Below are 25,966 nucleotides of genomic sequence, written 5' to 3'. Positions count from 1 at the left end.
CCAGAGAATGGAAACAAATCTTTAGAGAAAGGCTTAGTCAGAATCTGCATGGAATCCAAGTTAAACCATTTTCCCTCAGTTTTATAACAGCACCAAATGCTCCTGCATATATGTAGCTCCTTTACTTTATCCAAAGTAGAATTTTAATCCACGCAAGATTTCAACCTGCAATATAGGTCTTTGTAGCATCAACATCTGAATGTTCCTGGAAGCTGCAGTTCATCAAGTGTTATATACTTTGTCATCTCTAGGGAGAAAGGAAATAAATGGGTGATTCTGAGACTTGATGGCTGTAAATCTATTACCAGGATGAAGGCAGATGTACTGTTTCTATTTTATGGAGGTATTCCTGAGTTGCACAGCGGTAAGTAAGATCTGAGTCAGGTTTGTGATTTGTATTCAATCACAAATCATTTATTTAGTGAAAAGAAACATAAGTTTATTGACTAAGTAATGAATTTTTAAAAAAATCTTAAAAAACCCTAATGAAGCTTTGTACTCCTCCTTATTACTATCATCCCTTTCTTCAGCATGAGAGAACAAAGCCTTGAAAGGAAAGAGTAGATAAACCAAAACAAGTCCTACATCCCTTTCCAGTAATCCATCATACATCTCATTCTTCTCAGAAAGAAATAATGGATATTTTTTGTTTCAAATAATCTCTCTGAAACCTCTAATTCTTCATACTGCTAGAGCACTGTCTACTCAGGGATGATCTAAAACATTTAAAAGTTTATAATTAGCTTCATTCTTAGCATTCTGCAACCTGCAGTTTGTACATTCACAATCCTTCTCTATTTACAGGGGAAGTTCAGAGTATAGAACCTGACAATATGATCTACAAATTCTATCAGGATACCTATTTATGATGACCAGATTATGCAATGGGTTAGAAAAACTGAAATTAACAGAAAAAAAAAAAAAAGTTATTTCCCTAATATTTACTGTATTTACTGAGTTACCTTTTTTTTTTTTTCAGTGTAGATTGGAGAGACTATGAGGTTTGCCTGAAATTTCCAAATCAATTCTGATGATTCTAATCATTATATTGGAAATATGTTTGGTTTCAAAAGTGTCCCACTTGATGTAAAAAATTAAAATAAGGTTATCAAAACTAATTATGTGGCAAACAAATAGTTCAAGGAAAAACAAAGCATTCCTTAGTTTACCTCAGTCGGAAGCAGCACTCTATTAGAAGCTCCGGTTTCTTTTTTTTTTTTTTTTTTTTCTAAATTTTATCGCTTTCATATTGAAAGGCTCTTCTTGATTCAGTAAGTTTTTTTCTACTGAGGTCACACTATAATTGCAACTTTTGTCTGTTTTCACAAATGTACATGCACCATGTCCTGAGCACAGCTATGAGCTTTGAGGCCTCAAAAGCCTTCTCTGCCACCATTTTGTAGGCCCAGTCAGCCCCCTCAGGGAGCAGGCCCTACAGAGAGAGCTGTGTCAGAACATTTTCTTCCACCCGTGTCTGGATTTTGATTTTAAGAGGATCAGAACGTTCTGATAGAGAAGAATCAAATGTGCTGCCTATTTCACAAGAAAGTTTCCTGTTTGTTTCAGAATAGGAAATAAGCATGAAAACATGTAGTATTTCATGACAAAGTGGTTTGCTAATGAGGACCACAATGTTTCAAACCTGTTGCACTGGAGCTGCATGTCTTTCTTTCAAAGTAACAGAGGAGCTTGGCAACACGGGCCAGAGAAAATAACTGTATTTTCAATGCCTTTTTTTTTCCCCCCAGCATCCCTGTCAAACTACTGCTCTGTTCTCCACAGAACATGCCAGCTGCAAGTAACAGACGGGTGACCCAAGCCCAGCACTAGAAAAGCAGGGAAAAAATTCAACTTTTTGTACGGAATAGTGTCATTAGAATATTTCAAATGCACCATAAAGGTCTGCAGGGTCTAAACACAAATTTAAATATGTAGAGAGAGGCTTGTAAAAGGCATACCACACTAGACATGTAATTAAGTAAATATTAATAAGCTTTACATATGCTGAACCATTTATCCAGACAATTTTAATTAACATATTTACTTGAATGCAGTAAGCACAGAGGACAACTCCTACAACTATATGTGGAACAGGGAGAGATTGAGAAAGAAGATGAAGATACTGGAGAATTAATTTCTCTGCACTTTTAAAAGAAATCTAAGATTTAAAGGTGATGATTTTCATTGCAAGCTTAGAATAAAATGAACACACTTCCTGTGTTATTTTTGGTCAGCAAGACCTTTAAAATGGCTATTTCACAAAGAGAAATAACACCCTTATAATTTCAATCTATGTTTATGTAAAATGAAAGTATCAGTTCTGTGTTAATAAACCTTGCTTAGGAAAAAAAAAAAAAAAAAAAAACAGTTACTGAACTATAGTGAGTAATTAGCCCCTTAGCATCCCCTTTCTCTAGGAATGCTTCCTCCTGAGCTGGCTCTTTTAAATAGCTCCAGTTCTGGCTGCCTTTGTTGAGCTTGGAAATTGTGCACATATGAGAGAAATTAAGCCCTCATTTAACAGGGACACATGCCTGTCAAGTCCAGAGGAACAAAGGCTGGTCCCTGGGGGCTACTCAGCTCCCTGAGGCTGCCACTCATTCTGTTAGCAATGCTTACCCTTTACAGATTGTGTATAAAACCCAATAAATCATTTCATCTGCTCTGGTTAATATACACATGAGCTGGAGACTTTCTTCAAAGTATTTTTTTCTTTTGCTTGCAATGCCATTCACTTTATAAGGGGTGACCTATGTTTGCTAGAGTGTAGCCAGATTTTAATAACATTAATGTCTATGTAGTAAACCTGAAACATTTACTGTCAGAAATAAAGACATTTGATGCTACATCTATTTCACAGAGGAAATGTTTTATTACTCTTTAATGGTCAATAATCATCAGCGTCTATTGTATAAATTACTAGTATATTCTGCTCCTCCTAAAGTTACATATGAAACTCATGCATATTTCAATTGATAGTAAAACAACAGGGCAAATAAAATGACAGATGTGTAGTCTTTCCTAGTAAGAGAGTATTTTCTCAACTAAAGCAAACCAAACAGAAAAGTAATTTAATGTGGAAATCACTTTGGTTTTGTTTGTTACAAAAGTATTATCACAAATATTCATCTATACCATACTGTTCAGGATTTAAAAGTAAATAAATAAATAAATAAAAAGGACTCTGATGATTAAAAAAATATTAATAGCACAAACTGATAACCAAAATAAATGACCTGTAAGACAAAAATATTCATATACAACATATCAGCTACCTCTGAGTGTTCTAGAGCAGATAGGCACAATTATCCCCAAATATAAATGCACACACACAGCAGAGGAATATTTTACAGTGAATAAAAAAAGAAAAATGAAATGCTGTCATTTCCACGTGAGCTCTTTTTGTTTTTAAAAAGCAGGCCTAATTCTGTACTTCCAGTATTAGACTGACATAAGTGGAGAGAAAATGAACAACACCAGCTGAGGAAATGGCACCCTGCATTGCATTCAATGAAGCAAAACTCTCACTAACTTGAGCATGAGTTTTTCCTTATACTTGAGTGTGGGATTAAGCCAATGAAGACAAGTTAGTGGTGTAGAATAAAAATAAATTAAAGTGCAGATTTGTATCCTCTTTCCCCAAAATGGTGAAAGCAATATTTCAATGCCTGCTGTTAACAGGGATCCTTTTTGTTTTGTCCACTCGGCAATTTTTAACTAACACATTGAAAGTGTGCCATTTCTCAGGCAACAATATTCTGCTTTGTATTTAAAACCACAAAATAAAGAGGGTTGACTGTTCTGACAGTTTTAATCCTGATGATACTGGGAGCCCCAAGTAAAAAGAAACTGGTACAGCATGGAGTTTTCCCTGCTCAGCAGGCAGAGAAAAAGCAGTTCTGGATTTGATAAGTAAAACCAGATATATTCAATGGTTATACGTTAAAGTCTTGCAATTAATGGGAAACATTAACAGACCAATGAACTTGCATATTAGTGGGGTTTTAGAGAAGGTCTTTGCTCCCATCTTGTTAGATATTCATCTACCATACAACATTACTGATTTTTTTTTTTTTTTGAGCAAAAGTATTGTGCAAGCTCCACCGTCTTCAGAGGGGAAAAGAGATAAAGTACCAACACTCCAGGTCTTGATAATAAATAAATAAAAATATTTTTTATTTGAAATAAAAATAAATGCATATTGTTATTATTGATATTCTTTCACTGCAAATTTGTGTCAATGGAACACTGAAAGTTCCTGATGAGATCAAGACCTCAATAGGAGGTGTTTTACAAACAAAAGATACTGCCCATGTTCTGAAAGATCTGACAGAAGGAACTATTTTAATAGCAGTTCAACCTAGTTTAAAATAACAACCGCAGTAAAGCCAACATCCAACCTTAGGCTGTACCCAAAAGCTACAATTCAGCACATATTAAAACCAAGATATTAACAAATAATTATTGTATAAGTACAGTTCCTGTAACAAGGTACTATTATACTACGCCCCTGCAATCCTAACAGTGGCAGAAATGCAGTAAATAACCTATTGCCTTGAAAAAAAAATTATATGCACAATGCGATGCACTTCGTTCAACTTGGTAGAGATCTACAGCTCCTCCTCCACAATATATACATAAAATGCATTACTGAATAATTGAATGAACAGAAATCAGAAAGGTAAGAAGCCGCGTCTGCCACACAGTTGTAACAGCCGGGAATGATTTTGTAAGTAATTAAAAGTAAGCCCTTATCAGTAAAAATGAGTTTGTCGCAAAAACTGTTGTAATTCTGGAAAGATTCTGACTAAAGCTAATTTGTTAGAGTAAATATCAGTTCCAAATTCAAATCCTTGGTCCAAAAGTCACAAAATAAATGTAAGACTTTCACTTCAGCAGAATTTAGTTAATTCCTTATTACCCATAATGAATTTACCTCATTAACAGAAGACCTGTTTCTAGAATAGGCCATAAGGAAACATTATCCAGGCTGGTTTTTCCCCTTGAGCAATAATAATCAGAAACTCTGAGCCATTTTATCCATCTACTCTTTACAGATCAAAATGCAAAACTTTGCCGTGAAAACAAGGGAGAATATGCAAAGGTGTTATATGCTATGTATGCCACTGACATAATACTTTAATAGGATATGCTGTAATTTCCTGCAATTAATATCTTAGCACAGCTATAAAGGCTTTTTTCCAAAATTATACCATTGCGTTTACAACACTAAAATTAATGTTGTGTCAACCTTTCCATTATAAGCCCCCTTTTTCAGAGGTTTATAACTTGGCTATAAAAATATATTCTGGCCTAAAATGTGGCATGCAAGATCTCCATTTAGAAGCAGTCATTTTGATTAAATAAAAAACATTATTTAACAGCCATTTCAAGTAAGTCTTTTGAAAGCCCTGCAAAATGTAGGAGGGACCACTGAGAAATTCAGGCATTCTCCGAACAAAAAATGATTTTCTCTCCACAATAAACTTCTGTTCAAAGGATGCTTCATAGCTGCAGAAGTTTTTCTATATCCGTAAAGAAAATACTTGGATTTGGGAAATGACAGGCTTCTTCTGCACTTGTCTCTTCATGTATGACAACAGCTACACCATCATGACCACAGGAGCGTCAAGCTAGCTGAATTTTTATTTATTTATTTATTTATTGAGGCATTAAAGTGGGTAAAAGGAACGAGCAAATATTTCTCTGGCTGGCTGAAGTAAATATGCTCTGGTGAAAAGCTCCATTAGAATAAATCAAAGTGCTCATCTGACAGAAAATCATGATAGAAAGAATGACAAGATGTTAGAGAACCACCATATGCATTCTGAAAACACAGATTTCAGGTCTGTCAAATTTCTTATAAGACCAGGATCAAGTCACTCAGGAGATTTAACTTAGGTGCCTAAATTAGGAACCTACCCTCCCTGTCTAATCAACAGAAGGTAATTCAAAGCACCTGGACTGCTTTATATATGGAGTCTAAAGTCCTAATTCAGTCATCCAAATTAGATATTTAAAATTAGATACCCCAAATATCTACAGGCTTTTTATTCTGCCTCAAAAGAGTGTTGTGAGGATAATACACTTGAGCTTATGAGATACTCAGATATGCAGTTATAGAGATGAGTATCCTGAAAATATACAACCAATAAAATTCAATGAGATGGAAAAGGCAAAGCTAGACCAGTGATAGTAGAGTTCTTCCATACCAATCACTTCTTGCCACAGCAAAAAACAACTGCCAGACTCCCTCCTCAAAGAAAAGTTTTATTCTTTAATATATAAATTGCTTTTTCAAACAAGGAATCCCATTCTGCGCTTAGGCTATTAGGTATACGTTGCACTATCAGCTTTATTTTGTTGCCTGTAGCAACTGCCCACTTAAGGCTTGCCTCCACACTACTTCTTTATCTTCCTGATCTAGATTGTAAACTAACTATATGTTGCTCCACCTTTCTAATCTCTGCTTCACAGAATAAAAGAGTAATACTTTACTTCCAAATAAAGTTTCCTAACTCATAAGTCCCCTGCCATACTGTGGGGTGGTGATGTCTCAAGATGGATTTCACCGTCATCAGCTGTGAATTTCTTTGCTTTTATTATTTGGTGCTACAACATTAATGTTTTCTTAATATACTGGCATTTTGGGTTGGTGAATAAGATGAATTCAACATCTCATAATGCACCATTGTATACTGTTTACATCATTTATTTTCTTTTTATTGAATGATTACAAACTCCAATTTAAAATTAATAACATTTTGTGGGAGTTACTGCATGTGAATTAAGTGTGGTGATGTCAGTGCATCCCTCTGGAATTTAAAAGATATTTCACTGTGTTATATCATGTGTCGCACAGTATATCAATTTTTATTTCCCATCCCTCAAGTATGGAATGCACACTGTGTAACTTCTTAGTTTCTCAATATAGACATAATTTACCCAAGCTGTGCAAGTGCCCAACTTGCTGAAGATGTATATAAGATTTATGTAAAAGACCATCTTCTTTTAAACGGGTAAAAATCTCACATACAACGTAACTACACTATCTAATTAATATTTTCTTTTTTTTGGGGGGGGGGGGGGGGGGGGGGGGAAGAGAGGCTCTAATGAAAGAGGACAAAAAAACAACAAGAAAAACAAAAGAAAATATGGTGTAAGTTGCACTCTTAAATCAGCTTTTCCTTGCTTTAACAGTGACTTGAAATTAGATAAAAAATTCCAGGCCAAGGCAGTTCACCTTTCCTTGAGAACTATGCTTTGACATTTTTGCCAGTATCTGGATTAACTAGTTGCATAAGGGCCAAGAGGAATATTAGAAATTTTCATTCACTTTGTTTTACATATTTGCCATCAAATGTATACCAAATGTTAAATGACACCTAGTTTGTTCATTTGTTTGCACATACTACTACTTTCTTTATGTGAATTCATAATTCCTGAAAGCATTCAGGAAGCAATGCACTCACTTCTTCCTTGCTGTCATGACATTAAATATATTTTAAATAAGTTTTTATGCTCAAACTGATTCAATAACACACTTGCATTCTTGAGCATTCCCACAATTACTTCAAAGACTGAACAACAAATTCATCATGTCTTGTAACAGTTTTCATACACTGTTAAGTATAACAACTGGAAAATATTTTGATCCTTTAGGTCAGGGTTTAGCCCATCTGGTAAATTTAAGGTTTTACTGTGAGATTTCAAAAAGTATTTTACAATTTATTTTCTAAATGCTTTTGGCCTTTTTATGTAGGGCTGTACTTCATCATTTTACTCCAAATACCTGCTTCGGCAGACAGAAATTTTGACCTCTGATATCATCACATTCCAGTCTTGCCTGTATACCTGAATATCTCCATAAATCAAGTCATTTTAATACTAACATTTATTAACTATTTTCTTTATTCACCATCTCCTGATGAATGTATAAGTTATGGAGAAAAAAAAAAAAAGTCATCCAAATCCCAATTGTTTTTCCTCTTGGCCATCAAATGGTTGTCAATCACAAAAATCATCACCGAAAAAGTAACTAATTAGAAAAGAAAAGCCAATATCTTTGGCAGTTTCTGTGTCATTCCTGGCACATGTTTTGATGTAACGCTGATGAAAGACCTGAAAAAGAACTGGCGTGCCCAGGAGGTTGCCTGTTTTTTCCAACTACATGTTTCTCTAGTAAAACAAATTACACCCCCTAAAAATCCCTGCCTCATTAGTATCACTTATGTCTTTGATATCCCAACCACAATGCTAATAGTCTAAGTCCTGCTTCATACGACGTGCCCAATTCTGTGAAGCCTTCTTATATGAGTAACACTTATATACAAATCATCAAATACTGGCTAGGCAAGTATTACTCAGGCAAATAAGACTTCACAGGGTCAGCCCCACTGGTAGGCTGCCAGTTTGCTCAGTTTCTGTTCTCAGTTACCCATTTTAGTCTGTGCACATGCCATTTAGGAAGGAAACTGGTTTTCTGTATTGGAGCTAATACTGCATTATAACTGCTTTATTCCAAATATTGTAGATGTTACACTATGCTGACTGACAGTGAGGGTGATGCTGACTTGTGTTACCACAGGAACAGCACCAGATGGTTCAGCAGTGCATGACCTCGACCAGGATCTTTGGGAGCTAAACCAGGGTGTGTAGATCAGCAAGCCCTGAGGCTGCCAGAGCATTTTGCTTGGTTGGAATGGGCAGCCCACCAGCTGAGAGTGACCCCTGAGCAACAGTATAGGTGGGCAGTAAGTATTTGCTTGATCCTCTTGATCCTAAGTTTCTCAGGCGCTGGTTATAATCTGCCTCTACATTAACACAGCTCAAATCTGAGGCCCTTCTGTAAGCAAAGGCGGCACAACGTATGTTTGGGCTCAATAGAATCAGTGAGATTGTAGCCTGGCTTTGGTAACAGGCATGGCTGAGAACAAGCCCTTAAGTCACTGGCAAGACTGCAATGCAACGTGCCCAGAAGGAAAGAAGCAGCAGTACTTGAACTGGGAATATGGGTGCCTTTGCCTTCATTTCCAATTTTAAAACAGACGTGGGAGAAGGAAAGTGGGAGGGCAGCTACTATCATTTTCTGCACCGACATGAGCATGAGGAACAATGACATTTACTTTGGTTTAACTAATTTCCATACATCAGATCATGTTCGGCACCCGTGTGCCAAAGTCCTATTCTTCAAGTCTGTTGAAATATCACTTTCCGAAACATGTGTGCTAACATTTGGCCAACACCACCACAAGATCATTTTATTAACTTGTAGCTCATTTCATAGACTGCTGCTCATGTTGCTAACATATGCTATTCTACCATTTACTGCTCTATAATTAGAGAAGTCATATGAAAGAGATACACAAGGCTTAATTTTTGCATTAAATACAATTTGTTTAGACTTGGGTAGGCAAAATAAAGCTATTTAAAAGAAAAAAAAAGTGAATTAGAAAACTGTAAGACATCTATTTTAACTTTTAGAAAATCACAGTAAAATAAAATAAAATAAAATAAAATAATAATAATAAAAAAAAGATAAAATCCCTCCCACCTCAAGACTGCATACAGTTTTAAAGATTATGTTAAGAGTGGAATCCAGCTACTTTCTTCTTTGCCAGAAGAAATGTTTTTTCCAGGGGCTGAGGGCCTCCAAGGCAGAGCAGCTGGCAGGAGCCTTACAAATTCCAAGGTGCAAGACCAGACTCTTAGGAGATAGGGCGAAGCTTCAGCACAATGCATCATTTTCCTTAGGCCACGACCACACCGTCATGCCAAAGCAATTTTAGTATAGAAGGGGCTGAATAAAGGAAAGGGAGCATAGCTACAGTATTTATTGAAGCATGGGCTGCTGGAAGAGGGTAAGAATCCAACATTGCTTCTCCTGCCACCTTGATGACAGAAATTCCAAGCTAGCCAGCCATGAGAATGGCTTTCAGTGGAAAAAGCTGGCCTGTAACAGAGCTTTTTCTTGGGTAGTTATCAAACAAGGACTTCAGAACTCATTAATAAGCCACCATGTAATAATAAATAAAATGTGAAACATTTGACTTTGATGTTTACCATCTGTGTCTTTCTTCCATGGACCACTTTCCATTTTTGCTAAGCAAGTTACAAGCCAGACAGAAACTGCAATGTTGCACCTACAGCAGAGTCCTACAGATCTGAATCAGTGCTTTAGCAGCCAGCTGCAAGTTACAGGCACCTATCACCACTTGTCTATTCCATGTGGACAACTGCACTGTGGAAGACACCTAGACATAGATTTTTTTTTTAAATACTGAACTGCTAACAACAAATAAATAAATAAAGATACCAAGGATAGTTGGGAACCAATTCATAAGCAACCTGGAATTTAAGGGACATGTATCCTTTCCACTGTAAATTAACAAGCTACAGCTATAGTTTATTAAGCCAACACAATAATTTACATTTTCAACTGCCATAATCTTGATTGCTTATAAATTACAGTAGTTTTACCTATTCTTTAATCCAGAAACATCATTATTAAAATGTTTGATGCAGGCTACAGTGCATCTATCATTACTTTTAAAAGTTAATTAGATTAGATAAAAGAAATAATTAGATTTGCATTTTTATCCTGGTTTTAAACTTCCAAAGAAGATCACAACAGTATGCCTGTGGGCAATTAAAAACAGCATACAGCAGTGAAATATAAAGGCAAAAAAGGTCTGTTTTTCCTGGCTAATTCATGATTGAAGATACAATTACAAAATATTTTAAGGGTTTGCTGAAGCTGGGGGCTATTCCTAGACTTCTAAGCTTTGTTTATAACTCTCGTTCTCTTTCAAGGGAGTATCTGATCTGCGTAGCCTGCCAATAGAAGTATCAAATTGCTTTCAACGACTTTATTTGGTCCTGTTCAGAGCTTGCTGGAAGGGGATCAGTTTCATGATCAATAACAAAAAAAGAAAAGGAAAATGCAACAACAACAACAAAAAAGTGGGGGATAATATTCCCTAGTGCCAGAACAGTAGCATTGCAATTGCTTTTTGCTTGTCAGTGCTAAATGCAGTTTACAAAGAGAGACAACCTCAGAGAGCATAACTGAACTGACAATAACTAGATTCCAGCTTGTGCATTTTCAGCAAGCTCACCACAAGGAGCTTTAACCTGTCTCCAAAAGGCAATAAATGAAAGGTTCAGCTCTTAAAATTGGAGGTCAGTTACATACTTAATGATGAAGCATATCTTTAAATCTATTTCTACTATTATTATCCTAGCAAAAAATTAATTAACCAGGTCAGGGAGGCCGTGAAGGCTAATGTGGAATGTAATTATTCCTGATCTTTAGACATGTACTTCACATAAAGAGATAGTCCTTATTCAGCTCACCAGATACCTGAATTGTCAGTAGTTAATCATGGATAAGAACAGAGACTTGTAGGTTCAGCCTCTTAAGTTTTAAGCATGACTCAAATGATTCCTATTCAAGGACAGTTTAAACAGTTGTAATTTTGATGTCACTATTCTTTTGTTTGTTTACTATTACAGTAATAACGTTCACTCTTTTCAAATGACAGACAATGCAAGAACATTAATATGAAGCTACAACAGCATGAATGTATAGATTAAAACCAGAAAAAAAATACTACCGGGAATAATTTCTAGCAGCTGAATTAAAACTGAATACCTATGAGAGCAGAAGCAGACAGTTTTTCTATGCAATGGAAATACCTGATTCAAACAGAAAAAGAAATGCTCTGCAATGGCATTGAGTAGCACAGTATATAGGAATGAGGCAAAGGGAAATGGATGAAAGCAGTTTGGACCAGCTCTCACTGTAATATCCATTGCCAGTTTTTCCAGAGAGGCTTAACAACCAGTGTCCCTTTGAAAGGTTTCATCCACTATTTAGGACTCACCCTAATGAAGCCTGCCCACCAGGGGAGCGAAGCCATCAGACTTTCAGCCCTTAAATCCCTCCACACATAGATAAATCCTGGAGCAACATGCTCTAAGAATCAGCAGGATTGGAGCCCCTCCTCAGCTAACCATGGTGGGTCAGAAGCAGTCCTCAAGCCTTGTGTTGGAAAATCTGAATTCTGGGAATGGGGCAGTGTATTAATGGGGATTTCAGGGCCTCAAGTTGTTCACAACGTTTGAAATGTTACCGAGATGCAAGCCTTCCCTTCTTTCAACATAGTCTTCTCTTTATGATGTACCACCACATTCTTTCTTTAAACTGCTTTTTCCCTTATCCCTAGGTTTTCCCTTTCACAGCACAGACTAAGAGATGTCCTTGAAATAGCATCACTACTACTTCAAGAATTAATAATTTTCAAGGTAAACTGTTCTTTAAAGAATCTGAAGCAACCTGGTGACTGATCTGAGAGCTCTGACTTGTCATACAGCATTTTCTCAACTTCATCTCCACTAAAAGCAATGATTTCTCTGCACAGTTTTGCAGAAAGATCTGAATTTGACATAGTAGATTTCAGCCCATCTCTATAGACTCCTCAATAGAAGAGTGTTTATCCTTTTCCCTAAGAGGAATCTGAACATTTGAGTTGAAAAGTAATAATACACTACACTTATTTGAAAATTTTCATTTAAGTTCTCAAAACATTATGCTTAAATTGAGGAACAGGAAACAATTTGCCAAATTTCAGATAATCAGAGACAGAACCAAGAACAACTTGACTTTCCCAATCCCTTTAGCCATCAGACAAAACGTCTGTCTCCAACATGCATACCCTAAAAGTAGCATTAGCTTAACTTACAAAACATGAGATAATTACAAAGAACATTTACTGACTTCAGTACTCTTGCAATACCTATTTTATTTTCATATGCTTAGCCAGACTGATGTCCTCTTTGCACACAGATTGCTGACAAGGGTTTTGGACATGTAACAGGTCTGGAGTAAGATGCTCCAGTAAATGCTCTTTGAAAATACAAACAAAAACACAACTAAATAAGGCGTTAAAATGGTTAAGTAAACAAACAGTATAAAACAATGCAAATAATAACCACTAAATGATGAAAATGCTCAGTAAATTAACCAACTAGGTATCCAAGGAAGTGTGTTTTATTTAATATGGATTTTTTCCACTTTTATAAAATGTTGACAGAATTTTAAGTCCCAAAGTTATTTCTAATTGTTTAAAGGGTTAAATAAATTGGATGTATTTACTTGTGGAAACCATTGTTTAAGAACTAGCACTGTACCTCAGAGGATGATGGAGGTACATGGTGTCTCCTGTGATGTTAACATTGCATCAGCAATGCCCTGCTCCTGCACACTGGAGAACACACTGTACTTACTTCATGTAGCTGTGCCATGAATAGGGCCATGCCCAGGTAGAATTGGCACCTGGACTATGTATATTTTGTAGTCTTTTCTAAAGGGGAGCAGCAGGGAACACTGTTATTGTTTTTTCCTGCATACAAAGTATAGATAAAAATCCACACCATTTTATGGAAGTAATTGTTGTTTCCTGAAAAGGGTTGCTCAAGAGTATTTTTAAACAAATGAACCTTCTATATAAAATCAAGTGGGTTATCATGGGCACAGTTCCAAATTATACCAGGCCCAAAGAACTAAGCTGAGAATGTAAACGTTTATTAGAAAATTGTTTTTCCCCTCAAGCCACAGAGAGTACAATTTATCTCATCTCACTTCAGATTTCTACACTACAGGCATCAGCATCCACATCTTTTATAGTTAATGGAGAGAAAGCCATTTTAGGGAACAATTAATCTGACATATTTTAAACGTCTACTTTAGGACAAGATGAATTACATCCTAAAATTATTCACTCTGCTTCTCTCTGCTCACTATAAAAACAATCTGGATAATTAATTGAGACAATCTATACTGCAGTTATCTACTTTTGATATGATGAATTCCACCCACAATCAGTAGTGAGACACCTGTCTCAGTACTGAGGTTTCCTAAGAAGATGCTTTGAGAGAGTCTGGGAGAACCAACCCAACACCACATCTCTCACCTGCCTCCTCGGAGCTCCATCCCACCTATGCCCTTAGAGGACTGCAGTTCTCAAAGAACTGCAACACTCACACTAAATTTAATAGAAACAAAACCTGTTATGAACTGCCAAGGAGACTTAGCAACTAACTTCTCTCCCAAGCAACTCCTGGCTAGCAAACCTGCCATAGAATTAAGTAAGAACCAATAAACAAAGAGGAACCACTTGGCTTACAAGCAAATGGGCCATGTAAACTGGCATTTAGCCTAGGAAACAATCTCCTAACAAGCTTTTCTTAGTAATCTCCTTGTAAGACCAATGTGTGCTTGAGATGGCATCTGCCCAACATACCTAGTGCTTCATACTGAAGTCAATAATGTTCCTCAGGTGATGAGAAACTCACTACGAGTCTAGCTAAAAAACCGGGAGAGGGAACGGTCCTCTCTGCCTCTAATACATTGATTAGATTCACCCGACTGACACCAGTAACATTTGTTCCATTCAAATATAAGGATAAATAAAGAACCCAAACTCCAGAGGAACTATGAAATAAAAGTAGCTTATATTGGCAAGAGTTATAAAACAAATATAGGGAAAGACCACTGAGAAATAATTTAGCTCATATGAACAGAACAATCATTAAAATACTTCTTAGCATATATGTCTGCAAAGGGACAGAAAAGAAAACTTGTGAAGGGTTTAGGAAACTTGGGAGAGTTCAGGAAACAAGAGAATGAACCCCCGAGCTGTTCTAAGACAGTATCTTCCTAGAGTCAGTGGAAGGGTAAAGCTACTGGAAAGCAGCAAGTGAACTGAAATATGAAGCGCCTTTAAACTTTTTACTAGAGAGCAGGACACATCCCAGTAACACATACCCACGTTCTCCAAATAGGAACAAAAATGACCTGGTATGATTTCTCTTTTCTGTGTCCTAATTCTTAAAGGAATTTATATATTATAAATTTATCATGCAGATAACTCTTTTCCATTTAGAATACTCAGCTATGTTTCAGTGTTAGCTTTCATGTCAAGAAGTTTTTTAATATGATTTTTTGTTTTCTGAAGCTAGACTTGCAAATAACACTTAGAGAAGAAGATGGTGAGTGTCCTTTTTCCTTTCACAATTCTTACCCTTATGTAGCACAATTCTAGTAGTATTCTTACCACAATTCTATCCTTTACGTACACTTAATATGAACATCCAGTCTTCCAATAGGCAACGACAGTAACAACGCTTTAAAATTCAATTGCATCTCTCAGCCCAGGTATCAACACATTTAAATGTTAAACTCATTAAAATCCAACTGCATTATAATATTTGCAAAAGCATTTACATGCATTCCCTTGGGATGAGGAAAGAAAAAATCTTCAGTTTTGGTATCTAACAGTAATCAGCTGATAGTGCAAACCAATAGTCCATACTTATAGGAAATGATTGGCAACACAATCATCTGTTAGATCAAAGTGAAATATTTCAATCAAAGAACAGGCCCATGGAAATGCTTTCAAATGAAGTGGGAGACAGAGAAGGTGACAGAGTCACACATCAATATTTTCTATTATCTACATGTCACTCCCTACCTACATATATACTTGAGAGTGGGTCTAGGTGCACAGAATTATACCAGGTTCTGAGTACAAGTACAGATATTTGAATGCCTGCAGAACACTCCCAGATCCATCAAGGTACAACTTCAACAGTACAAGGAATAGATTGGGTCTTTATACATGAGCAAACTGGTCCCAGGGACTTAGAAAAATAGACACTGAGACCGCACTATTTGATAGCTGTTCACTTTAGTTAATAAAAGTGAAAACATTCTTCTAACCTTACAAACTCAGTTCCATCTTTGTAGGATAACAAAATCTATAAACAATGATTGAATCTCTGCTTTCACTTCACACAATATGTCAAACTGATTGCAGATTTCAGAGTTAAATTATAAGATTTAAGAAATAACTCACAAATTTCAGAAAAAAAAAAAAAAAACAGAAAACACCTCTACTTATTAAAGAAAGTCTCTTTCCACCAAAAATGCATTTGACCATTTGAGAATAATTTTTAAAGACACAAAGACTCTTCCTAAGAGCATCTTTACTGAAGCTTGTTAGTAAAGCATGTGGCTGCTTTATTTTAAATCCTTCCCACTCCATAAATGGAATTTAAGTATAATCAGAAGAGAGCAATAAAACACACTGACCTGAATTTGCTGCTGCAGTAGATTGATTTTGTGCTGCTGTTGCAGAAGTTGCTGCTGTTGTCTTGCAATCTATTGGAAATAAAACTTCCATTAAATTAAAGCAGCAATATTGAAATTTCAATATTATTGAGTGAAAAACTTATTTTAGTTAGTCTTTACTATATTTTATTGAGCATCCCTTATTTCTAAAAAAAAAAAAAAAGGATATTTTAGAGATATCTGTGCATGTGATATAAACATTTTACACTTACATGCTATGTGAAAATATAGTTATCCGGTAAGAAATATGTATTTTAAGCACTTAGGCCTCAACTCAGCAAAGCATAAAAGCATAGGCTTAGCTGTGTGCATGTGAATAATCTCATCGCTATTCAACAAAGCATTTAAGCCTGTGGTGAACTTTGACTATGATGCATTACTGTTAGCTACAATGGGAATGAAACACATGCTTAAAATTAAGTGCTTTGCTGAATGGGGATGGGATTACTCAGGTGCTTAAGGTTAAACACACATTTTCCTGCTTTGCTGAACTGAAGCCTTAGCTAGTATTTATAGATGTTTCACTATTCAGCACAAGCTCCTAGGGCAAGCTTCTCTAACTTCATTCATAATGAGCAGCACATTGCTTCTCTTGTGAATCTCAGTCTTGGAGCTACTCAAGTAGAGTCTTAGAGTAAAATTGGTGCTAGCCAGTAGCTCATCCTCAACACAACACTATGAAATATGTAGATACTCTTCTTCTCATTTTGTAGATTCAGTAAGTGATCTAGAGAGTAAAGGTTTGATATATCTCTCCTCTAGCACAGGAGAGAAGCAAGTGCGCAGGCAGAACAGAGAGAGACTCATGAGAGAGACGCTCCCCCAGGCTCTCCCAATTCCCACATGCCCTTTAAAATCAGTATGCGAGAGCAGAAGGGAAATGGGATCCCGCCCTCCAACCGCAGAGCTGCTCCCTGCCACGGTAACGTGGGCTGCTGCTACGGGGGGAAGCCACAAGGAGCGGAGGTAACAACAGTGGGCTGCTGTAGGAGGGGAATGGCACAGCTGACTGAAACGGGGACAAGATTTGTGTTTCCTAGAAACTCTGGCCTCAGCACTTTTGCTACCTTTATTTCTCAAGTATAACTTCCCCTCCTATAAATATTTACCTAGAGCAGAAGAACAACATAAAACAGCACAAAGCTGGTGACAAAGGTAGTTTGATCACTCAAGTCCACTGTTTCAGTTTTGGCAAAAAACTGAATTCTTCCTGGTATTCTTCTCTTCCACCTTCCAAGCACACTCTCTGTGTTATAAACAGAGAAAGCTAAAAAAAAATGTTTTTATGAAAGGGAGGAAGGAAGGAAGGAAGGAAGGAAGGAAGGAAGGGGTAACAAGGTTCATTTGGAAAAAAAAAAAAAAAAAAACAACAATCACCCAGTCTTAGTGCAAACTGTTCAGATTAACTCACAAGGAACTTGCAGGTACATATTAGCAGCTTGTAACTGTGCACACAGAGATCAAGTCTGCCATTTCCTTCATCTCACTTTCTCACTTGGAAATAGCTCTGTCATTTTTTCCACTGCTACAGTTAAAATTAATTTTTGTATGGGGGACCAACATAAAATCTATACATGTTCTAAATTTTACATATGACCTCAAAAAGACAAACTGAGGTCTGTGATTCTGGGGTGGGATCAAAGCCAGGTGATGCATCGGAAACGAATTAAGCAACTACCACAGCCCAGCACATTGATGCCTGCAACAAGGATCAAACTCCGTTTATGAGCCTGGTGGTTAAATATTTTTGGACAAATCTCCCAGTAAATTCAATAAAAATATGGTGAATGAAGACTGAAGAACCAGGCCCAAGTGTGCTAGTGAAAAAGGTAGCTCAAACAGAGGTGCCTGTGACCCCAGGGGACCTGAGGTCATCTGTTGTCAGAACAGTGGTCAGCAGCGGTGTCTATGCTTTGAAAAGCAACTCCAATGGTAACCGAGCTACATGTATTTATGCATGTTTAACAAACCTATATGGATGCTTGAGTTAGTGTTTTTCATTAGTAACACCCTGATTATGCTATTCCATCTTAGGACTGTAGAGCTTGCCACTGAAATAAGTTCTGCTGGCTTTCAGTCCACACATTGTCCATGTTGCTAAAATCTCAGTGAAAGTACTAGAAAGACTGTGATGATTTTAAGCCTCAGAAAGGAATTTCTGTAAATTCGTATTGAAATCAGACACTGAATCCCACAAGTCATTCTTTCTGGCTGATGCATTGCTTTTCAAAGATCCACAGTACTCTATGTTGAGACTTGTTTGGAGCTGCTGGTGACCTGGCTGCTACATCACGTAGTAACCTATAGCAAAGGCAACAGCAAGATTTTTGCTTACTTGCACAAAGGCACTGATCTGTTGCAGTTGCAAGTGCTTGCAAACAGCTTTTTGTAGCTGTATGTACAATATAATACCATTCAAATAGGCATTTCCTGAAGAAACCCAGAAATATACCACAAAGCATCTAATGTCTATGGTGTTCTCTAAGATAGAACAGTACTGTGATAGAAAATGCATCCAATACCCCGCAATGCAATTACCATAGCATAGTCTTGATGTATAGACTTGACACAATAAAGTAGGGTACACAAGCACCATGTGGCTCAAATTCTGAATTTTATTTGCCTATCGGTTGAGCTACATGTTCGCTTCATTGAGCATGACAACCTAGTTTTAAGTGTCATTTAATTTTCATTTTGAAATATAATTACAAAGTGTTCACTGTAAGATATCACTCGTCTGCAAATGTGTCAAGATTAATTTGTGCTAGCTTATTCACAAGTGTCAATAGTTAATTACTGTGTCATCTCTGGATGGCTAAATGACATTCTAACTTCTGATTTTTTACAGTGTTCCTTTATGTTATTTTCCATTAGGGGATGAGTCCATATTCCTACATGTGGGCAAATACTCAAGCACATAAAATACCAGACGTCACAACTCATTAAAATCAACAGAGCATATATTGTTGTATATATCATATAAAATACATTTAACTGAAAAGATAATTCTAGTAATAATGTCAGATTCCTAAAAAACACACATTAATTTGGATCTGTCTGATCTAATGCCTAGGGGACTAGTGTATGGGATCACTGTTGTTACATTTTTGTACAATGAGAAAAGGACATATCTGTGGACAACTGTATCTTAACAAACAAACCAAAACAACAACAACAAAAAATACAAACAAACAAATCAAACCGAACTTGTAAAATACATTTGAAAGTTTGAGGTTACATTTTTCTGTCCAATTATTTTCTTGTCAAAAAGTGAAAGATTTTAATTATGCTTACAGTCTGGCTTACTGGGGGGTTGAAACTAGATGATCATTAAGGTCCCTTCCAACCTGAGCCATTCTATGATTATTGGTAACTCCCAAATCAAATCTCAGTGCAAAAAGCAAGAACTCCAAAATCTATGAAATGCAGTTCATTCTAGGAAAGAAATTATTTGAATTTCCACAGCCACTTTTCTCTCAGGATCCTGCAATGTTTTTCTCTGTATTGAAAAGTACCAATTTCTGAAGATATTTAAGCTCTTTTAACGATTAAAAAAAGAAAAAAGAAAAAAAAAAAGATGAAGGGAAACACTGAGTAGAGCAATGTTTATGATGAGCATTCTGCATGAAACATGTACACAGGTTTCTTTCCTGAAGCCTCACCTGTTCTTGCTGTTGGCGAGCAAGGTCCATTTGCTGCCGTTGTTTTTCAATTTGTGAGGCTGCCAGCTTTTTCTGTTCATCATGGGCAGCCAGGAGCTGCTCCCGTAAGCTGATCAGCTGGGTGATCATGGTGGAGAGCTGTCGCTCTTTTTCTGCCAGGCTTTCTGGTGTACCTAAATGTGCAGGAAAGATGTACTGTAAATATGAGATAGACAATAGTTACCAAGCAATATTCACAAAAAAAAAAAAAAAAAAAAAAAAAGGCTTAACTGAATCACCAATATTTCAAGTGGCAGCTTGAATACATATTTTACTAATGAATCCCCAAAGAATCTAGCACATAGCTTTGCTGTGCTCTAAGCAGTGGAGGTTATAACAAAAATTGAAGCAGAAAATATAGAGTATTTTTTTTATTATTTTTTTTCTGACAGGAGTAATTAATGATGCACTGTGTACATCATATCTTTTCCATCTAAATCTGCCCAGTGTGATAAATACATTCACAGTTTATTAGACATCATTTTCCTTCACTTTATATATATATGTATTTTTTCTAAGTATGCAAAAAATGCTAAAAAATATAAAAGATGCTGTTCTGTGGAAGAAGCAGTTTAATAGTTTATTGATCGTGTCTCTAAAATGCCCATATATCTGGTTGGTCATTTGGGTAAATGTAAGCTTTGGTTATGGAATATGTATTAAAAATGAACTCGACTTGTTCCTAAGAGAAATGGCTAACCTGAGAAAACAGCTTAAAAATTTTCATTTTACTTTCAAAGTTTACTCTATAGAGAGCACTTAATTAATATGAAACTACGGTACATTTATTCTTTGCACTAATGATGCTTAATGGTCTGTTTATGGCTAAATTGCATGGGTCTCCTAAGAGTACAGGGTCCTTCTGCAGATCAGTTCAAAACCATCCCATCTTATGTATGACCACATAACTTTGTCACAAACAGCAATGTCAGCGCCCATATCTGAGCCATACAATGCATTTCCCTGGGTGAGCTTCTCAGCCTGCAGCACTAGAAGAGACAGTATAACTATGGTGAGGTGGGAGGAGCATCTGAAAGAGGTTTACAGTTGGAAATGGGATAAATAAACTGATTGCATGTTGTACAGAAGAACCAAGAGTTAGAGAAGAAGCTAACCAAATCAAGTAGTCAAGTCTGTTATCTGCCACAATGATATGAGAAATGGCATTAGAGAGAGGGCATTAGCATCCTTCCTTTCCTCCATTCACAACAGGGGATTGTGATAAAGAAGTCACTGGGCTTTCTAAAGAGGAAGAAAATGTGTGAGGAACAGGACCTGGGAGGGAATGGAGAAACTGTCACCAAAATTATGACTCCACCTTCTTCCCAGGAGTAAGATGGGTATCTTCTAGGGAAGAGAAGAAAGAGGTTGACAGGTTTCATAAGGAGAGGAAAACCAAAACAGACTCTTTGCCAGGTCACAAACCCAAGATGCTCTACCACTTACATCGCACTATGACAGCACCTTTATTACTCTTAGACTTTCACTTGCACAAGTGTCATACAAGAAAATCTCTGTCTACATTTGCTTTCTATCAACTGCATGAATTAAGTCATTAACTCTAAACAAAGCAAACTCCCAGATACAAAACATACCTGTTTCTCTGTACAGTTACGAACTTCATTTTACAACAGAAAGTACTGAAAATATTCAATCTTTTATGCACTATTAACTATCCTAGTTTTAAAAGAAACTGATGTTTCAGTACTCTGTAATGCCAGATCGTGTCTCAGTATGCATGCGACACAGGCCTCTGACAAAGAAACACAAATAACTTCTCGTGCTGCAGTAGAAGTTTTAGAGGTGGCTAGCACTTTTCTTAGTCCCTAGAAATATGATGGAGGCATGAAGTTAAATCTGAAGAACACTACTAATCAAACTTACTGCAAAACCTTAGTGCGAGATGCACAGCTGAAACAATGAAAGAGTTCTCTGCAAAAGGCTGTTTCAAAAGAAAATTAAAATAAAAAAGGATTTTAAAGTAAGCTTAGGCAGGTATGTGGCCAGGAAAATGTTTGTGCTGAAAGTACTGTACTGCCTTGCCAGGATCCATTAGCTTACACTGAGCTCCATGCTGTTGACATCAGTTCAATTACCTGCGACTTCTCTATAGACTTACATTAACCCGCTTAAACTCCAACATGATTCAGTCTTGGGTATTTTGCACCATGGATCAAAGGTTATTTAGCTGCTTTGGAATATGTTATTGTATACTCAAATTTATTTTTACAGATAAAAGACTTCTGCCAAAGAAAAACCATTTGCCCATCATGATGGGAAGAGATCAATCACTCCACCTATTTTAGAAAGCCAATAGGAAGCAACCTGCTGCCTCAAATGATACTTATTGCCATTCACTGCCACCTGGGAAACCACAGCTCAAGACTTCCACATCTGTCAAGCAGCTTTGGCATTGTAATGCAGACCCCTGATCTCTTACAGTCATAAAATATTTTACACACCCAAAGCAGATATTAGTCTCCTGCTCTGCTTCCATATTATTCAGTATACTCTGTACTTGCTTAATAATGAGTAAAAAGCTACCACAGAGTGCCTGCTAAAGCAATGAAATTTTATTGTTTTGTTATGATTAGTTAAAACTGTTTGATACAGTTGCAGCAAATTTATAAGGTCATTTATTTTTCTTTTCTTTTTTTTGTTTTTAATTTTATACAATAGTGGGGAGAAATAACTGTTCTTAGTCAGGAAGTCAAAGTAATTGTTTTTCTTTCTTTTTTTTTTTTTCCCCTCAGAGAAACACATCTAAAATGAATGACCCCATTTAAAATACTCTACTCTTTAATTTGTACTGTGCTATGTAATCCAACAACAGGATAGAACTGATGACCACAAAATGTACACTGTGCTCCTGGAAAATAATGAGACCTCCACGAAGCTGCAAGACACCTAACTGAACACTGCTCAAGACAAGAAACAGCATAAGATGCAGAAAGTTGTTGTACAAAGAGTGTAGGGGGAGGTATAATTTAATTTTAGAGTGGAAAATCCCAACCATTATTTTACAGTTTAAATACCAATAAAAACCAACTTGCTCAGAATGCAGACCAGATTGAGCTGATCTGGCTGGGCCAAGAGAGGTCATCAGTAGCTGTGTGCCATCATCATCTGTTTTGCATCCACTTACAGCAGCAAGCAATGAGATTCCTAAACTCATTACCAGTAAATAAACTTCTTGTGCTGACTAAAAAATATCTATAAATAAAATAAAAATATAGCTCTCTGTAAAATGTATTTGCCATAAAAACAGATACAACAAAAAGCTTAGTAAAAAAAATATACAGTAAACATGCCAGCGTCCATAAAATATTATATATCACAGCTCTCTTTCTCTGCTCTAATCCTATTCTCCTACTCCAAAGACAGCAGTGCATTTTTTTTTCCATGGGGTCTTCCTTATCCCCAAAACACATCTGTCTTGAGTTTCTCTCAGATTTGTCAGGTGGATCAGTGCTCCCCAGGGCCTGCTCCATCTGAAGTATTTTAATTTGACTAAACACCTGATTTATTTTATCTCTCCAATGAGAAAGGCAGTTTGTCTTAATAGAGCCTGTCAGCCTACAGTCCCATTCACAGCAATTTACAGGCAGCCAGGGATGCTGGAAAAGAAGAGTGCTGTGATTCTGTATTTTATCCTCCTCCAGAAAGCACCTAAAAGCAGCTATTCACTGCTACTGCATGTGGCATTTTAGAACTGAATTAGCTTTTTATTCAAGTAACTACACTTGTTGTGAATAGCTTATCTGTAAAATTGCTACATTCACTACTGATTTTATTAACCTTTGGCTCTATCACAAAATGGTCCTCAGTTAGGAAAGACCTTTAAAATTGACACATTTTTCTTAGGGGCCTTTATTTCAGTGACTTCAGATATACTGAATTTGATCCATTGACTCCCTTTACCAGCAGTATTTAAAATTTGAAGTGTTGATGGGAAGTCAATAGTGTTTAAGGACTTTTTTTTTTAAATGAAAATATTACAATTATTCACATGAAAGTTCATTAAAATATTTTTATTTGTGATAGTCTTTTAGATATATATATACTTGACTTTTTGCTTATTATCAAAGTTCAAAAAATAATTTTATTGCAGTAATATTTTAATTTTTCATTATGTGCTTATTGTTTTACCTTTTTTTTTCCCCTCCAGATTGGAGCACGAATTGAGATGAAATGGTCAGATTGAACAGAACTAAGGCATCAAAGAGAACTTTTGAGAAATTCTGGTCATAGGTCAATCTAACCAGGACTAAGAAAATAAAAAAGTAGCTATAAATCTACTGAAAAAGAAAGAAGAGTTCAACTTGTGGTCTAAAATTACATTTAGAAAGAACTCTGTCTGTGACAAAGATTTACCTTTTAGAATTGATCATAATACCACATTATTTCTGGTACAGAAAGGAATAGGAAGATCATCATGCATCTTATAATAAAATGCATGTAATAAAAATCAGAAGTATCACCTTGCATTTTCTCTACCTAGATTTAAGTGTTTCAAAGATTTAAAATCTACTGTCCTGTAACTATAGACACAGAATATAACTATAGTTCCTACATTTGTCCCTGGTTTACCACCTTGCAACATTCCTATTACCTCTTACTGTATATTCAGACTATATTCAGATATACCAATGAGTCTGCATGTCAACAAACACAGGAGGCTTTTCAGTGTTAAATTTGGAACTGTCCTTGCGGCAAGTTGTCACAAGATAGAAGCAGAGTAATAACTGATGATAAGGGAAAAAATAAGCAGGAATAACAAAAATACACTTCTAGACTTACATAGTATAATTTAAACTAATCTCTTTGACACTCAGCAAAAGAAAACAAGATAAAAACACATATTCTATCAAGTGAATAAAAGACAAAATAATGGAGTCATAAATAAGCCAAAAATTTATAGGTCTGATCCAAAGCTTGCTGAAGTTGGATTATTATCTGTGACACTAAATTACTGTGGGTTCCTGAATGTGCTTGCCTTAGTTTCCCAACATGTACCCAAAGTAAAACACTACCAGTCAGAGGTTTTTATGCCTGGTTAGCTGATGTTTCTGAAGGGCTTTGGGATCTTTACACAGGATCTCCGTGCAGCTGCAAAGTATTATCGGTTCTCTTGAATTCTGTGATGAGTGTAAAACATTAAAAATATCATCCTTGTTTATGTGTTGCATCTAAACTAGCTTTGGTCCCACATACCTACAGGAAAAACAAATTAATAAATCACAAATTATTATTCTTGTTATGTTTTTAGAATGAATACAGCGTGACTTTTATGAAATCAAAAGAAAGTAATAGAAGAAAGAAGCGCAGACTTTGCCAGAAACAAAGTGCTTTAAATCACATAACTACAGTTCCAAAGTATCGTCAACCAAAGTAATTCAACCAACAATCAAAAATGATTTTGAATCAAGTTAAGCAATTTCAGCTTAAAAAAAAAAAAAAAGCCTTTATAAATCAATTCGTTTTGTTTTTTTTTTTTTTTTTAATGGACATTGTTTGAGAAGAAAGCAAAAACACAATGCTAGACTTAAAAGAAAGTGTATTTGATCTTAGCTGCCCAGAGATAACCTGGTTAAACCATTCTGTCTAACACGGCAGTCTGCAGCACACATCAGATAGGCTGTGATGTCTCTACTTCACAGGCTCTGTCCAGCATTTAGCATTTACCCTTTTTTGATTGGGTCACCTTTTAAATGCCACAAAATAGGGCAGTGAAAGTCAACAAAAATAAACAGGGAAAACAGAAGAAAGTAACAATCTAATGGAAGGGCTTCGGAGATAAAAGTCACTTTGTGAGGGCTGCCTGACTAAGGAGCCCCCTTGCCATTGCAATAGCATCTAATTTGAGTTCTAACTCCAACAGCAGTTTAAAAAGCTTTCCACTCTAAAGGGCCCCAAGTGCATCATAAAGATAAAGCATTTCAGTAGAAAACAGCCACAAAGACCTTTATTATCTTATCAGTCTTTGGTTACAACAGCTGAACCAATATGACTAAGTTCTGAATGACTTTTTTTTTTTCCCTTCTTTTTATAACACTAGAATACTGGAATTTCT

General features: G+C 36.2%; 1 protein-coding gene across 9 annotated transcripts in view; it reads right to left on the bottom strand.

Annotated features, from left to right (window-relative positions):
• Window positions 1-25,966, bottom strand: part of SOX6 (SRY-box transcription factor 6) — a 385,626-nt gene that overhangs the window by 132,583 nt on the left and 227,077 nt on the right. For all 9 annotated transcript variants that reach the window (XM_040557484.1, XM_040557486.1, XM_040557485.1 and 6 more), the window contains 2 exons: window positions 19,855-20,027; window positions 16,154-16,222 (listed from right to left, as the gene is read on the bottom strand). In XM_040557484.1, coding sequence (XP_040413418.1) covers window positions 16,154-16,222; window positions 19,855-20,027 — 242 coding nt within the window. The remainder of the gene's footprint in view (window positions 1-16,153; window positions 16,223-19,854; window positions 20,028-25,966) is intronic.

Source organism: Cygnus olor, chromosome 5, assembly GCF_009769625.2.
Source record: "Cygnus olor isolate bCygOlo1 chromosome 5, bCygOlo1.pri.v2, whole genome shotgun sequence".
Taxonomy (NCBI): Eukaryota; Metazoa; Chordata; class Aves; order Anseriformes; family Anatidae; genus Cygnus; species Cygnus olor.
This window is presented reverse-complemented; position numbering and strand designations above follow the sequence as displayed.